General features: G+C 40.1%; 3 protein-coding genes across 3 annotated transcripts; 1 reads left to right on the plus strand and 2 right to left on the minus strand.

The window, feature by feature from the left end:
• Window positions 1–4,964: 4,964 nt before the first annotated feature.
• Window positions 4,965–5,810, plus strand: LOC115104223 (hemoglobin embryonic subunit alpha-like). Its single transcript, XM_029625514.2, has 3 exons — window positions 4,965–5,098; window positions 5,203–5,410; window positions 5,606–5,810. The coding sequence occupies exons 1-3, from the start codon at window positions 4,965–4,967 to the stop codon at window positions 5,732–5,734; spliced, it is 471 nt and encodes a 156-aa protein (XP_029481374.2). The 3' UTR covers window positions 5,735–5,810.
• Window positions 5,811–8,324: 2,514 nt separating this feature from the next.
• Window positions 8,325–9,084, minus strand: LOC115104221 (hemoglobin subunit beta-like). The gene is made up of 3 exons (XM_029625512.2): window positions 8,936–9,084; window positions 8,604–8,826; window positions 8,325–8,516 (listed from the first exon to the last, which is right to left on the minus strand). The coding sequence occupies exons 1-3, from the start codon at window positions 9,025–9,027 to the stop codon at window positions 8,388–8,390; spliced, it is 444 nt and encodes a 147-aa protein (XP_029481372.1). The 5' UTR covers window positions 9,028–9,084; the 3' UTR covers window positions 8,325–8,387.
• A 1,443-nt stretch (window positions 9,085–10,527) lies between these two features.
• LOC115104228 (hemoglobin embryonic subunit alpha-like) lies at window positions 10,528–11,492 on the minus strand. The gene is made up of 3 exons (XM_029625518.2): window positions 11,346–11,492; window positions 10,905–11,112; window positions 10,528–10,727 (listed from the first exon to the last, which is right to left on the minus strand). Exons 1-3 carry the CDS (start codon window positions 11,438–11,440, stop codon window positions 10,599–10,601), a joined length of 432 nt encoding a protein of 143 aa, XP_029481378.2. The 5' UTR covers window positions 11,441–11,492; the 3' UTR covers window positions 10,528–10,598.
• Window positions 11,493–18,011: the final 6,519 nt, after the last annotated feature.

The raw sequence follows: 18,011 nt of genomic DNA on the forward strand, positions 1-18,011 counted from the left end.
ACATAGTATTACAGTCTAAATAATGGAGGATTCACATAGTATTACAGTCTAAATGGAGGACTCACATAGTATTAGTCTAAATAATGGAGGATTCACATAGTATTAGTCTAAATAATGGAGGATTCACATAGTATTAGTCTAAATAATGGAGGACTCACATAGTATTACAGTCTAAATAATGGAGGACTCACATAGTATTACAGTCTAAATAATGGAGGATTCACATAGTATTACAGTCTAAATAATGGAGGATTCACATAGTATTACAGTCTAAATGGAGGACTCACATAGTATTAGTCTAAATAATGGAGGATTCACATAGTATTAGTCTAAATAATGGAGGATTCACATAGTATTAGTCTAAATAATGGAGGACTCACATAGTATTACAGTCTAAATAATGGAGGACTCACATAGTATTACAGTCTAAATAATGGAGGACTCACATAGTATTACAGTCTAAATAATGGAGGATTCACATAGTATTACAGTCTAAATAATGGAGGACTCACATAGTATTACAGTCTAAATAATGGAGGACTCAGTATTACAGTTAAATAATGGAGGACTCACATAGTATTAGTCTAAATAATGGAGGACTCACATAGTATTAGTCTAAATAATGGAGGACTCACATAGTATTACAGTCTAAATAATGGAGGATTCACATAGTATTACAGTCTAAATAATGGAGGACTCACATAGTATTAGTCTAAATAATGGAGGACTCACATAGTATTACAGTCTAAATAATGGAGGATTCATATAGTATTAGTCTAAATAATGGAGGATTCACATAGTATTACAGTCTAAATAATGGAGGATTCACATAGTATTACAGTCTAAATAATGGAGGACTCACATAGTATTAGTCTAAATAATGGAGGACTCACATAGTATTACAGTCTAAATAATGGAGGATTCATATAGTATTAGTCTAAATAATGGAGGATTCACATAGTATTACAGTCTAAATAATGGAGGATTCACATAGTATTAGTCTAAATAATGGAGGATTCACATAGTATTACAGTCTAAATGGAGGACTCACATAGTATTAGTCTAAATAATGGAGGATTCACATAGTATTAGTCTAAATAATGGAGGACTCACATAGTATTAGTCTAAATAATGGAGGACTCACATAGTATTACAGTCTAAATAATGGAGGACTCACATAGTATTACAGTCTAAATAATGGAGGATTCATATAGTATTGGTCTAAATAATGGAGGATTCACATAGTATTACAGTCTAAATAATGGAGGATTCACATAGTATTACAGTCTAAATAATGGAGGACTCACATAGTATTACAGTCTAAATGGAGGACTCACATAGTATTACAGTCTAAATGGAGGACTCACATAGTATTACAGTCTAAATAATGGAGGATTCACATAGTATTACAGTCTAAATAATGGATGATTCACATAGTATTACAGTCTAAATAATGGAGGACTCACATAGTATTACAGTCTAAATGGAGGACTCACATAGTATTACAGTCTAAATAATGGAGGACTCACATAGTATTACAGTCTAAATAATGGAGGATTCACATAGTATTACAGTCTAAATGGAGGACTCACATAGTATTAGTCTAAATAATGGAGGATTCATATAGTATTAGTCTAAATAATGGAGGATTCACATAGTATTAGTCTAAATAATGGAGGATTCACATAGTATTACAGTCTAAATGGAGGACTCACATAGTATTAGTCTAAATAATGGAGGATTCACATAGTATTAGTCTAAATAATGGAGGATTCACATAGTATTAGTCTAAATAATGGAGGACTCACATAGTATTAGTCTAAATAATGGAGGACTCACATAGTATTACAGTCTAAATGGAGGACTCACATAGTATTACAGTCTAAATAATGGAGGACTCACATAGTATTACAGTCTAAATAATGGAGGATTCATATAGTATTAGTCTAAATAATGGAGGACTCACATAGTATTACAGTGTAAATAATGGAGGATTCATATAGTATTAGTCTAAATAATGGAGGACTCACATAGTATTACAGTCTAAAAGAACAATGGAACCAAGATTGTATGGATAGTATTCTGCATCTGTATTGCTTCTCCACTCAGTTGGTGCTGTAAGCCTCTGTGGCCATTCGCAGTGAGTGGGAAATGATGTCATCTTCAATTTCATACAGCACTGTAGATGTAGTGTTTCAAGGGGTACTGTATTATATAATTATTTTAACAAATATGTTAAATGTGTTGCATATAGCACGACACATGTTTGTTAGGAAGGGATATTATTCAAATTAGCATCAGAATCCCCTATTGGCTCAGGAAATGGTGTGACGGTTGCAATGCATTTGTATGAACCTGTTAACCAGGCAGGAGTGCATGATGGGATCCTTCATTTTTCCTTCAGAAAGAGGAATGTGAGGCAGGGAGTTTGTTAAAGAGTCAGAGCCCGTACTCAGCAATGACTCATCGGGAGAGAAAGAAAGAGAGAGTGAGGGAGACGGAGGGAGAAAGAGGGGAACCCACATGAATGAGCAGGTGCCTCGGGGAACACAGAGAGAGGAGGGGGAATGGGAAGAGAGAAGCCTAGAAAGCAGATTATGCTGTATCTCCCTCCCACGCAGTCCGCCCACACACTCATGCTCTCCATCCATACAGAGGAGAGCATCAGCGTCAGTCAGGGCTCTTCCAACCCCACCCCGTCCCTAGCACCATACGCTGCATCAACCAGCCCAATCCTGCCTCTCCAATAACCGAGCCTTCCTCCCCTCTCCTCTCCCTCCCTGGAGACGCCACTCTACTGTTCGGCTCCATAATTAGACTCCTCAGGCCTGTGTTTTTTTTAACCTTGAGAGCAGCTTGGAAGGCAATCAAGGCACACATGCGTAATTACAGTGGTGGTTTCTTTGCAGCAATTCAACCATGAAGCTCTGATTCACCCAATGTCTTCTGAACAGTTGAGATGTCTGTTGATTTGTTTAACACTTTTTTTGGTTACTACATGATTCCATTTGTTATTTCATAGTTTTGATGTCTTCACTATTATTCTACAACTGTCACGCCCTGATCTGTTCCACCTGTCATGGTTATTGTCTCCACCCCCTCCAGGTGTTGCTTATTTTCACCAGTGTATTTATCCCTGTGTTTCCTGTCTCTCTGTGCCAGTTCATCTTGTATGTTTTCAAGTCAACCAGCGTGTTTTTCCCACATGCTCCTGTTTTCTATTCTCTTTTTCTAGTCTTCCCGGTTGTAACCGTTGCCTGTTTTTTCTGGACTCCGTACCCACCTGCCTGACCCTCTGCTTGCCCTGACATCGAGCCTGTCTGCAACGTTGTACCTCTTGGACTCAGAATCTGGTTTTGACATTTTGCCTGTCCACGACCATTCTCTTGCATACTCCTTTTGGATATAAACAAACTACAAAGACTCTAACCATCTGCCTCCTGTGTCTGCATCTGGGTCTCGTCTTGTGCCCTTATAACAACGTAAACAATAAAGAAAAACCCTGGAATGAGTTGGTGTGTCCAAACTTTTTATTGGTACTGTAGCTGAACGTTGGCATTCCAAATGTGTTTGAAGAGCAACGTGCTTAATGTTCGGAAAAGCACCTGCATTACGCAACGGCACTATTTAAACAAGACGACTCAAGAGGACTTCAACCTTATTATAACACATCGTTACAACACGTTAGGAAGTGTGTAGTTTAATCATTAGGCATGGTGCTGGATCCATGCAAACCCTGTAAGTAGGCCTATTAATGTTTTCAATAAAAATGCAGATATAGGCTATTTTACTAGTTTCAATTGGTGACGAAATAGGCTAATCGCGTTATGCTATGGGATAGGAAACAAAAAGGGTACAAAAATAATGTGAACATAATAATCATTGGCTCACCTTTCCTCTATCTCTCTGGTCGAGAGAAGTGGAGGTGCCAATGTTAGAGTAGACGGTTAGAGTAGCCTTCACAGTACTTTCACCAGCGCCACCTTTTGAAAAGCAAGTGAGATATACTTCACTTATACATGTATCATGCAGGGTGTATTAGCTTACCCAAACAATCAATATTCTTCTTGACAAAACGTATTACTCCGATTTTATCCACGCACCTGACAAACGGTGACATGCCCCCATAAGCTGCTACTACGACATCAGGATAGATATTGGTGAACAAATCCTATGCAGGATATATATACTCTCATGCAAAGGACACACATATGCATTTACCTATTTTTAGGGAAATCTGAGTGACATCGCACGACGTGGTAAGGATTATAGAGGTTCAGCAGCATGTGACTTGAACAATAGACCTGGCCTAACCATAACTATTGACCTAGTGAGAAAATGTATATCAATCAACCTTCAACACACCTCACCGGAAGGCGTGCGGTGTCACTGTTGCAGAGATAAGACAGCAATCTTGGCACTCAACCGTTGCCAAACGAGATGTCCCTCATCATTTGTTTGGTACCACCCTTGACAAAACAGGGTGAGATTAATGAGAAATACAGTCTATAATGACTTTGGTCATTGTAGAAGGCATATTTACTGAATTCATTAATTAATTATCCAATTAATTAATTAATTATTACATCAACGAATTAATCAATGAATGAGTCAATAAAACAAATGAACGCCTAAATAGCCCAAAAATATTAATCAGACAAATTCCAAAGACCATTCCATGTGCATAAAACGTCCAGCTGAGAGTATTCATTATATTATAAGAAGTATAAAAGACATTGTTGCATCATGCATAATGTAGCCTTTAGATTCATAACAATTTGAAGCATGATTCTTCCGTTTTTCAGCACTATCGTCATAACACTTACACATATTGTTGGTTATCAATATACTAATGGTTATCACCAAACTCTACATTGTGTACATCCAATGACTTCCAGTTGAAGGTGGAGCTAAAGCCAAAGAGATCTTTACAGACCATATAAATACACCCAGTGTCCACTCGTATGGCACCAGTAGTATCTTACGTCATAGAAACCGCTAGAATGAGTCTCACAGCCAAGGACAAACAGATCGTGACAGCCTTTTTTGGAAAGGTGTCTGGCAAAGCAGAGGATATCGGAAATGAGGCTCTCTCTAGGTAACGACGTCATTATATATTGAACTGATTGTTTTGTAACAGAGTTATGAGGTGCATTTACGCACGTTAAATCACAATACATGATCACATGTTTTCATTTTCAGGACCCTGGTGGTGTACCCCCAGACCAAGACCTACTTCTCCCACTGGACGGACCTGAGCCCCGGCTCTGCTCCCGTCAAGAAGCACGGTCTGACCGTCATGGGAGGCGTCCTGGATGCCGTGACCAAGATCGACGACCTGACCGGTGGTCTTCTGACCCTCAGCGAGCTGCACGCCTTCACCCTGCGTGTGGATCCCGCCAACTTCAAGGTGACTAAATAACTTACTGAATCAATAAAACGATTCACCCTTTCTCAAAATATCAGAGTGGCGACCGTGTCCAAATTTGAGCTCTATGTTTGTATTTTGTGAAGGTTCCAATTGAATGTTCAGAACACTATCTTTCGCATATGGACTATGCCTAAAGGCTTGATAATAATAACTCTATTCCCGCTACATCGACAGATCATCAACCACAACATTCTGGTGGTGCTAGCCATGATGTTCCCTGCTGACTTTACCCCTGAGGTACACGTGTCTGTGGACAAGTTCCTCGCCAAGTTGGCCCTGGCCCTTTCCGAGAAGTATCGTTAAAAGGCGAGAAGATAAATCCTCTCTGTTTTCTGTGTTGATCATAAATGTACACGTGTTGTATGATATGAATCATGGAATAAAAATACCGTCATCAACAACTGTTTATCTTGATCGTTTTTATTTAAAGGGAAAGCGGATTTTGCAATGTAATTAATTGTGTGGCGAAAACAGCCAGGCTTGGCATTATGCATCAATTAAACATGACACAAAGGAACAGGTTTGGAGAGCCCTGTTATAACATGCGTCTTCCAATTGCAACGTCTGCTTTTGCCCACACATGTTGTCTCAAGAACATTTTATATTTGTAATACCCTCAAACACCAAGTTAGGCATACCTAATTTCAAAATAGGCCATCATCACTGTCAATCTTGAATGAGAGTTATTCATGTTTTACGGGGAAACTGCATGTGCATTCAAATAACTTGATAGATCTCTATCAGTTTCATGGGAATAGTCTATGCATTTCGATCTTGTCGAATGACTGTTCAGAGCAGGTGGTGATAACAGACTATTAGCCTTTCTTGTATTTGGTTTCAATCTAAGCATCTATCCTGTTGAGTTTTGGCGCACGATACTTAATTAAAAAAATAAATAAAAAATTACAAACCATTCTAAAATCTCATTATACAGATGATGAGGTGTTTTTGGTGGAACAGTAACATTAGCCTATCGGCCTATTATGCTATGCTATTATATTCGGTTCTGTTATGTAAACTAAAAAGTAATTGTTATGTGATCTTACGAGACATTGATTCAGCTTTGATCTAACTTTACCAAACGAGCACCATTGTGAGAAGTGATGATCTTATATTAGTAATAATAATAATAAGTGATGAGTAAGACTATTAGTCATAGGCGACAGGTCTTGATGAGTGTTATTGTAAACAATTGGAGTGCCCTTCATGGTTCCAAAATGACAGCACAAAATACACTTTGGATTTGATTAGCTTGAACACATGGTTACAATATACCCTATTACAGAATAAAATATAACATACAGTGGGGCAAAAAAAGTATTTAGTCAGCCACCAATTGTGCAAGTTCTCCCACTTAAAAAGATGGGAGAGGCCTGTAATTTTCATCATAGGTACACTTCAACTATGACAGACAAAATGAGAAAAAAAATCCAGAAAATCACATTGTAGGATTTTTAAGGAATTTATTTGCAAATTATGGTGGAAAATAAGTATTTGGTCACCTACAAACAAGCAAGATTTCTGGCTCTCACAGACCTGTAACTTCTTCTTTAAGAGGCTCCTCTGTCCTCCACTCGTTACCTGTATTAATGGCACCTGTTTGAACTTGTTATCAGTATATAAAAGACACCTGTCCACAACCTCAAACAGTCACACTCCAAACTCCACTATGGCCAAGACCAAAGACCTGTCAAAGGACACCAGAAACAAAATTGTAGACATGCACCAGGCTGGGAAGACTGAATCTGCAATAGGTACGCAGATTGATTTGAAGAAATCAACTGTGGGAGCAATTATTAGGAAATGGAAGACATACAAGACCACTGATAATCATTTATTTGCAAAGATTTAATCAATAAATCAATTGATCAAATAGTGATCATAAATCATTACTATGTAGAATTGCAGGAAATTCGTTTTAAAACAGCCATACAATCATGCTTTTGGTGTGGTGTATTTATGCATCTCAATAAACTATAATCTAAATGCATTATTACTTCCAACTTGGCCCAATATACATTTCAATTTCCCCACCACGAGATAGCCTACCAAGCTAGAACATTTAACCTTTATTTAACTAGGCAAGTCAGTTAATAACAAATTATTATTTTACAATGACGGCCTACCCCGGCCAAACCCTCCCCTAACCCGGACGACGCTGGGCAAATTGTGCGCCACCCTATGCCCTGCGTCTAAACCGATAGCCAATACAGGCTAAATATCTTAAGCAGGGCTACGGCAACTTGCAGGGAGGGTCAGGCTCCTGGGCTTTGTGATGGCCACTCTGGTTTGGGTGTCCTCGGCGTTGCTGTGACCAAGTGTTCACATATCGTTCTGGGTTCTAATGCGCAATAGCAGGTCGGATGGAGTTTTATGAACATCAATGCAGACACAGTTAATTTAGATTTGATTTTATATACGATCTGAAGCTCTTAACTTCTCATGCCTTCAACCGGCCTCCCCAGTTCACACATGTAGCCTACAGGTCTTCATCATTAGCCAGAGAGAGGACATCCATTTACCTACCTCTAGGCTGCTGTAGCCTACACATTTATTGGGTTTGTCATTCTAACGCTATTTATGGAATTTAGCCCTCATGTATGTTGTCACAGTTCATATGTGTGACATTTATTTTAGGACAATATTTGTGCTTTAGGTTGGACAGAAAATTGGGTGCTTTGGAGGCGTACCAGTTGAAATAAGCTGCACAACTTATAGACTTATGTAAACCACAAAAAAAAGATCTAGTCTTATTGACGTGGACCTTTCATTTGTTAAAAATATATGTTAATGTAGGCCATACGTGTTGACATACGAATACATAATGAAAGCGATGACAAATATGTTTTCGATTTAGCACTTTATTTTTCCTTCAGAATCGAAACATCTGTTTTGAGACATGCCATTAAGGACGTCGGATGCTGCTCTGTTTATGTTGACGCAGGCAACGAACGCTCTAGTAGTACTGTCTGCACAGGGAGCTCACCACGACGGCTAGGAACTTCTGGAAAGCACCCTGGACGTCAGCGGTGAAGGCAGCACCCATTCTCGCAGCAACGACAATAGTAAGGCAGTCAGCCAGCAGCTGCAAATGAAAGGAGCAAATGGACATGTAAGAAAACGCATTCTACCACCCTAAGTGCCTTGTGTGAAGTAGAACACTTCACTTTACCCGGAAGTTGTCGGGATCCACGCGCAGTTTCTCGGAGTGCAGCACGCTCAGCTCTGTGAAGGTGGCCTTGATGTTATCCATGTTCTTGACAGCCAAGACCATTCCTTGCAGGACCGTCTTTCCGTGAGCGGCGACCTTGGGGTTTCCCTGGATGGCAGCGGCGTTGGAGAGGTTTCCGAAGTTACCAAAATACCTCTGGGTCCAGGGGTACACGATCAGACACCTGTAAGTGAATAATGGAATTATGAGTGACTACATTACTCATATAATATGCACGAGGTTCAATGTAAATGTAGGCCTATTTTCAAGGAGGTATGAAAAAGAGCAAAGACCTGGAAAGAGCCGCGGGACCCACGTCATCGTAGTCCATCTTCCCGAAGATGCTCTGGATTGTTTGGCGCTCGAAGTCTGTCCACTGAACCATATTGACGTTTGCGTAGGTATCACTCAATATGATATGTACTGTTCATGCTACTGAAGAGACAGCTTATATACGCGTTTTGTCTCCACACCAAAAGCCAACTATTGGTTTAGCTGTTTTGAGTGGGCTGGGTTAACAATGTTTTGTAGAAATTCATTGCAGTACCACGCCAGTCCATTCATAGCCTACTGTAAATTACAACGACCGAAAGGAACAAATCACCAAGACAGGGACGATAGTTCTCGTATGCTTTTTATGCTCATACATTAATAACCATCATTATTTATTACCAATTCATATTTGAAATGATTTAAGTGGCGATGGTGGAAATGTGAACAGTTTAATGTCCTGTGACTGCCGATGTATAGACAAGTAATTCATCAATTTTGTTTTCAATAAGTCAAATTAAGAAAAAGTTCTGCCAAAAGCCGATAAAGAAAATATGTTGCCTGCCTTTTATTTGATTTCATTTAGCCCTAATAAAACATTTATATTTATTATTATTAATTTATTTTTGTAATAATTTATTTTCCTTCCATTAATCTACATTTTATGATGATAAAGCATGTTTTCATTCACAATACATGTATTTATTATTGTCTTTTATTGAATAATATGACAATTACGATATCAAGATGTGTGTGCCTATGTTTTTTCAAGCAAGTGCAAGTTTGAGCAATTATTTAAAGAATGATTGTTGTATAATATTAAATGGTGCAAACTAACCTATATCTTTCTAAAAATGACCTATTGTAGTTATCTCTATGAGAGCTGGGCCATTCTCATGTAAAGTTTGGGTGAGAAATCTAATCCAAGACCAGTGCTTCTGGCTTATTGATTATTAGACCAGTGCTTCTGGCTTATTGATTATTAGACCAGTGCTTCTGGCTTATTGATTATTAGACCAGTGCTTCTGGCTTATTGATTATTAGACCAGTGCTTCTGGCTTATTGATTATTAGACCAGTGCTTCTGGCTTATTGATTATTTAATGAAATAATAACCTGGTCTAAATACTGGTAATGTAGGCACCCAGAAGACAAACAGTAATGACTTATATCATATAAGGATGTAAGGTCATATAATTTATTTCACCTTTATTTAACCAGGTAGGCCATTTACAACGACCTGGCCAAGATAAAGAAAAGCAAAGCAGTCCGACAAAAACAACAACACAGAGTTACACATAAACAAACGTACAGTCATAATGATTGTGATGTAATAATGGTAGCCTAATAATGATAATAATGATCATAATAATGATAATGAAGGTGGTGGTTACCTATCACTATAATAATTGCCATTACTATTAATGGGATATTGTGGACCCACAGTGGAGTAGTGGAAGTTTCAACTTTGTGGATAGTGGATATATTTGTGTAATTATTTCACAATACAATAATCTAGGTTTATCAATTAAATAAATAAGTAGCTAAACATTAAAAAACATATAGCCTACGATTAATCACCCAGGACAACAACGTTTCAGATTCGATCGGTAATATTCATTTATTGCATCTTTTCATTTAAATTGGCACACTACAAAGATTGTCAAGTAGAAATCTTGCTCATTGCCTAACGGTACTTCTCAGACAGAGCCAGGGCCAACTGGGCCAGAAACTTGTCAGTGGCCACGTGCACCTCAGGGGTGAAATCGTCAGGGAACATCATGGCCAGCGTCACCAGCATGTTGTGGTTGAAGATCTGGGGATGTGAAGGGAGAGCAGAAACATTATTAGAAGCATATTTCACGAGTATGTTTCTGAAGATTGAAATCCATACATTAAGCTATTACAGTATTCAAACTTCAACGGGTGCTAATGGAACAAAAGCTACTAGTGAGAAAGAAAACAAGTACATTTTTTAAAACTATTTACTAACCTTGAAGTTGGCAGGATCCACTCTCAACATGAAGGCGTGCAACTCGCTGAGGGTAAGAAGACCAGCACTAAGGTCGTCAATCTTCTCAATGGCACCCAGGACGCCTCCCATGACGGTCCCACCGTGCTTCCTGACCGGGGCAGAACCGGGGCTCAGGTCCTTCCAGTGGGAGAAATATGTCTTGGTCTGGGGGTACACCACCAGCGTCCTGGGAGGTTGAACATATACGTCGTTTATGCGTGGCATGTTTCTCGTTGTACTATACGACCCCACTATTTTAACTTGATATGAATTGGAAAAAGAGAGTTCCATTTACGCGCGAGTACCATTTTTTCGCACGTGTATGGTAAGGAGTTTTCAACCATTCACAAGTTATTCAAAGGTCTTAAATACTTGTAGTGATCAATTACTTGTAGTAAATAATTCAACAATTGTAACTACCTGGAAAGTGCCTCGTTGCCAACATCCTCTGCCCTGCCGGCAACCTTGCCAAAAAAGGCCTTGACAATTGCCTTGTCCTTAACGGAGAGACTCATTGTTGCTTCAACTTCTTGACTTGCTGCCAACCAACTCAATAGAGTTCACAGTTTCAGGGCTCTTTTTATGTATTGTCTGATCTGCCCAAGCACAACGCTGCTGCACAGAAACCACCTCCAAAAGAGACCCGTTGGTTATCTCTTATCATAGCGCGTCATCTTAGTTGTTTACAACTCATGGTACACAGCCAAGTATAGATAAAATAAGTCATGGCAGGGTTATTCAGCCGTTATTTTCTTCTTTCTTTTTGTAGATTTCTTATTATTACTTTATTTTGAATGTTATGAATACTGCTGGCAAAAAGACATAATAAACTAATTTTGAATGACATACCGACAGTAGGAAAGATGAGCATATCTTCTTTTTAACGATGTCAACTTTATTTCTCAACTCCGAATATTAAGCCAAACAACACTCACTGGTCTATCTGACCTATGCTTTGAAAAAGGACCCGCTAATAGGCTAGTGCTGCAAGTGCTGCTGGCTGCTGTTAATCTTTCTTGACTTGGACATTCATTTTTGCCAACCTTTGTTTATCGAGCTAAACAGCTGCTTTTAGTGAAAATGTGTTTGGAGTTTACACTTCTTCTTCCACCTCATTCCCAAATCATGGGCATTAATATGGAGTTGGTTCCCCCTTTGCTGCTACAACAGCCTCCACTCTTCTGGGAAGGAACATTGCTGTGGGGACTTGCTTCCATTCAGACACAAGAGCATTAGTGAGGTCGGGCACTGATTTGGGCTATAAGGCCTGGCTCGCAGTTGGCATTTCAATTAATCCCATAGGTGTACTATGGGGTTGAGGTCAAGGCTCTGTGCAGGCCAGTCAAGTTCTTCCACACCAATCTCGATAAATCATTTCTGTGTGGACCTCACTTTGTGCATGGGGACAATATCATACTGAAACAGGAAAGGGCCTTCCCCAAACTGTTTCCCCAATGTTGGAAGCACATAACTTGTCTAGAAGGACATTGTATGTTGTAGTGCTAGGATTTCCCTTCACTGGAACTAAGGGGCCTAGGCCAAACCATGAAAAACAGCCCCAGACCATTATTCCTCCTTCACCAAACTTTACAGTTTATGCATTGGGACAGGTAGTGTTCTCCTGGCATCTGCCAAACCCAAATGAGTCTGACGGACTGCCAGAGGGTGAAGCGTGATTCATCACTCCAGAGAATGTGTTTCCGCTGCTCCAGAGTCTGCAAGCTTTACACCACTCCAGCCGAAGCTTGGCATTGTGCATGGTGATCTTAGACTTGTATGCGGCTGCTCGGGCCATGGAAACCCATTTCATGAAACTCCTGACGAATAGTTATTGTGCTGACATTGCTTCCAGAGGCAGTTTGGAATTCCAGATTGAGTGTTGCAAACCAAGGACAGACAATTTTTTACACGTTCTGCTCTTCAGCACTCGGTGGTCCCGTTCTATGAGCTTAGCAGAGCAGAAATTTGACAAACTGACCTGTTGAAAAGGTGGCATCCTATGACTGTGCCACTTTGAAAGTCACTGAGCTCTTCAGTAAGGCCATTCTACTGCCAATGTTTGAATATGGAGATTGCATGGCTGTGTGCTTGATTTCAAATACCTGTCAGCAACGAGTGTGGCTGAAATAGTCGAACCCACTAATTTGAAGGAGTGTCCACATAGTGTACTTTTGCATATACAGTATAGTGTATCATTCACCTGATCATAAGACAAGATGTGGATTTTTCCCCCGCTAGCTTACTGTGGGGGTTCTTGGGCCGCCGGTTAACCTGGCACATGGTCCCTGGGCAAGAACATTTTGAAGACCCCTGGCTCCTGGAGATATGGCGATTGAATGAAAATGGGTGAACTCCCATTGAAAAGCAGCAGACCACAAAAATTCAGAGCTGGACGCATAGTCAGTAGGGTCAAAGCCTGTGTCACAATTTAAGCTGTAAATATGAGTACCAATGGACGTGCCTAAAACAAATTAACAATGCGTTTTTCCTCATTGATTTACATCCAAGAGAATATTTTTTTATTTTTTTTATTTCACCTTTATTTAACCAGGTAAGCAAGTTGAGAACAAGTTCTCATTTACAATTGCGACCTGGCCAAGATAAAGCAAAGCAGTTCGACACATACAACGACACAGAGTTACACATGGAGTAAAACAAACATACAGTCAATAATACAGTAAAAAAAACAAGTCTATATACAATGTGAGCAAATTAGGTGAGAAGGGAGGTAAAGGCAAAAAAGGCCATGGTGGCAAAGTAAATACAATATAGCAAGTAAAACACTGGAATGGTAGTTTTGCAATGGAAGAATGTGCAAAGTAGAAATAAAAATAATGGGGTGCAAAGGAGCAAAATAAATAAATAAATTAAATACAGTTGGGAAAGAGGTAGTTGTTTGGGCTAAATTATAGGTGGGCTATGTACAGGTGCAGTAATCTGTAAGATGCTCTGACAGTTGGTGCTTAAAGCTAGTGAGGGAGATAAGTGTTTCCAATTTAAGAGATTTTTGTAGTTCGTTCCAGTCATTGGCAGCAGAGAACTGGAAGGAGAGGCGGCCAAAGAAAGAATTGGTTTTGGGGGTGACTAGAGAGATATACCTGCTGGAACGTGTGCTACAGGTGGGAGATGCTATGGTGACCAGCGAGCTGAGATAAGGGGGACTTTACCTAGCAGGGTCTTGTAGATGACATGGAGCCAGTGGGTTTGGCGACGAGTATGAAGCGAGGGCCAGCCAACGAGAGCGTACAGGTCGCAATGGTGGGTAGTATATGGGGCTTTGGTGACAAAACGGATTGCACTGTGATAGACTGCATCCAATTTGTTGAGTAGGGTATTGGAGGCTATTTTGTAAATGACATCGCCAAAGTCGAGGATTGGTAGGATGGTCAATTTTACAAGGGTATGTTTGGCAGCATGAGTGAAGGATGCTTTGTTGCGAAATAGGAAGCCAATTCTAGATTTAACTTTGGATTGGAGATGTTTGATATGGGTCTGGAAGGAGAGTTTACAGTCTAACCAGACACCTAAGTATTTGTAGTTGTCCACGTATTCTAAGTCAGAGCCGTCCAGAGTAGTGATGTTGGACAGGCGGGTAGGTGCAGGTAGCGATCGGTTGAAGAGCATGCATTTAGTTTTACTTGTATTTAAGAGCAATTGGAGGCCACGGAAGGAGAGTTGTATGGCATTGAAGCTTGCCTGGAGGGTTGTTAACACAGTGTCCAAAGAAGGGCCGGAAGTATACAGAATGGTGTCGTCTGCGTAGAGGTGGATCAGAGACTCACCAGCAGCAAGAGCGACCTCATTGATGTATACAGAGAAGAGAGTCGGTCCAATACTGCTGTTGCAAATAAATGACTAACGTTTCAATTGTTTCCTTTTCCCAACTGCTGGGCAACTGCCTCACCATTGTTCTGGCCTGCCAGATGGGGCTCGCCTTCATGCCAGACGTCCAAGCGGCCTGGCAGAAGTTCCTGACCGTGGTCGTCTCTGCGCTAGGCAGAGAGTACTACTAAAGACATGTTCTATAGTGAAATACACACACACACACATATATACAGTGGGGCAAAAAAGTATTTAGTCAGCCACCAATTGTGCAAGTTCTCCCCCTTAAAAAGATGAGAGAGGCCTGTAATTTTCATCATAGGTACACTTCAACTATGACAGACGAAATGAGAAAAAAAAATCCAGAAAATCACATTGTAGGATTTTTAAGGAATTTATTTGCAAATTATGGTGGAAAATAAGTATTTGGTCAATAACAAAAGTTTATCTCAATACTTTGTTATATACCCTTTGTTGGCAATGACAGAGGTCAAACGTTTTCTGTAAGTCTTCACAAGGTTTTCACACACTGTTGCTGGTATTTTGGCCCATTCCTCCATGCAGATCTCCTCTAGAGCAGTGATGTTGTGGGGCTGTTGCTGGGCAACACGGACTTTCAACTCCCTCCAAAGATTTTCTATGGGGTTGAGATCTGGAGACTGGCTAGGCCACTCCAGGACCTTGAAATGCTTCTTACGAAGCCACTCCTTGGGATCATTGCTGAAAGACCCAGCCACGTTTCATCTTCAAATGCCCTTGCTGATGGAAGGAGATTTTCACTCAAAATCTCACGATACATGGCCCCATTCATTCTTTCCTTTACACAGATCAGTCGTCCTGGTCCCTTTGCAGAAAAACAGCCCCAAAGCATGACGTTTCCACCCCCATGCTTCACAGTAGGTATGGTGTTCTTTGGATGCAACTCAGCATTCTTTGTCCTCCAAACACGACGAGTTGAGTTTTTACCAAAAAGTTATATTTTGGTTTCATCTGACCATATGACATTCTCCCAATCTTCTTCTGGATCATCCAAATGCTCTTTAGCATTCTTCAGACGGGCCTGGACTGTACTGGCTTAAGCAGGGGGACACATCTGGCACTGCATGATTTGAGTCCCTGGTGGCGTAGTGTGCTACTGATGGTATGCTTTGTTACTTTGGTCCCAGCTCTCTGCAGGTCATTCACTAGGTCCCCCCGTGTGGTTCTGGGATTTTTGCTCACCGTTCATGTGATCATTTTGACCTCACGGTGTGAGATCTTGCGTGGAGCCCCAGATCGAGGGAGATTATCAGTGGTCTTGTATGTCTTCCATTTCCTAATAATTGCTCCCACAGTTGATTTCTTCAAACCAAGCTGCTTACCTATTGGAGATTCAGTCTTCCCAGCCTGGTGCAGGTCTACAATTTTGTTTCTGGTGTCCTTTGACAGCTCTTTGGTCTTGGCCATAGTGGAGTTTGGAGTGTGACTGTTTGAGGTTGTGGACAGGTGTCTTTTATATACTGCTAAGTTCAAACAGGTGCCATTAATACAGGTAACGAGTGGAGGACAGAGGAGCCTCTTAAAGAAGAAGTTACAGGTCTGTGAGAGCCAGAAATCTTGCTTGTTTGTAGGTGACCAAATACTTGTTTTCCATAATTTGCATAATTTGCAAATGAATTCCTAAAAAATCCTACAATGTGATTTTTTGGATATTTTTTTCTCTTTACGTCTGTCATAGTTGAAGTGTACCTATGATGAAAATTAAAGGCCTCTCTCATATTTTTAAGTGGGAGAACTTGCACAATTGGTGGCTGACTAAATACTTTTTTTGCCCCACTGTATATATTATTATAGAAGACATTTTGTATGGATAATAAAATATATTGTTAAGCACACATCCATGCTCTTCACTTTATTCTGTTTGATGGGCATTAAAATAGGGGTTATTACAAAATGTAGCCAAGCCTAGTTTAACTCTTATGCCGTTGGCCTAAGTGAGATTGAGAAACCTATCTTTGACGCTGGGGTCACGAGAGAGAGATTTGGTCAAATATCACATGCAGCAACAAATTCTTGTCAACGGAATAACCAATATATTGATCAGTATTGTGTTATTATAGTAATTATATCAAAACAGTCCTTGTTTTCTAATACACTACCGTAGGAAAATTAAGGTAGTCTATCATGATTGCCAGGTTAACTGTTACCTGCCTCAGGTAGGTGCAATTTGCATATACAGCATCAGGCAAAAGTTTGGACACACCAACTCATTCAAGGGTTTGTCTATATTTTTACCATTTTCTACATTGTAGAATAATAGCGAAGACATCACAACTATGAAATAACACATATTGAATCATGTAGTAACCAAAAAAGTGTTAACCAAATCAAAATATATTTGATATTTGAGATTCTTCAAAGTAGCCACCCTTGACAGCTTTGCACACGCTTGGCATTTTTTATGTAACCTTTATTTAACTAGGAAAGTAAGTAAAGAACAAATTATTATTTACAATGACGGTCTACCGGAGAACAGTGGGTTAACTGCCTTGTTCAGGGGCAGAACGACAGATCAGGGATTCGATCCGACAACCTTTCGGTTACTGGCTCGCCACTCTAACCACTACCGCATTCACTCAACCAGCTTCACCTGGAATGCTTTTCTAAAAGTCTTGAAGGACTTCCCATACATGCTTTTCCTTCACTCTGCGGTCCAACTCATCCCAATCCATCTCAATTTGGTGGAGGCCAGGTCATCTGATGCAGCACTCCATCACTCTCCTCCTTGGTAAAATAGCCCTTACACAGCCTGGAGGTGTGTTGGGTCATTGTCCTGTTGAAAAACAAATGATAGTCCCACTACTCCCACTAAGCCCAAACCATATGGGATGGTGTATTGCTGCATAATGCTGTGGTAGCCATGCTGGTTAAGTGTGCCTAGAATTTCAAAATAAATCATAAACAGTGTCACCAGCAAAGCAACCCCACACATCCTCCATGCTTCATGGTGGGAACCACACATTTAGAGATCATCCGTTTTTTATTTATTTATTATTTTATTTCACCTTTATTTAACCAGGTAGGCTAGTTGAGAACAAGTTCTCATTTGCAACTGCGACCTGGCCAAGATAAAGCATAGCAGTGTGAACAGACAACACAGAGTTACACATGGAGTAAACAATTAACAAGTCAATAACACAGTAGAAAAAAAAAAAAAAATGGGCAGTCTATATACAATGTGTGCAAAAGGCATGAGGAGGTAGGCGAATAATACAATTTTGCAGA

The sequence above is a fragment of the Oncorhynchus nerka genome, linkage group LG21 (assembly GCF_034236695.1).
Source record: "Oncorhynchus nerka isolate Pitt River linkage group LG21, Oner_Uvic_2.0, whole genome shotgun sequence".
NCBI lineage: Eukaryota > Metazoa > Chordata > Actinopteri > Salmoniformes > Salmonidae > Oncorhynchus > Oncorhynchus nerka.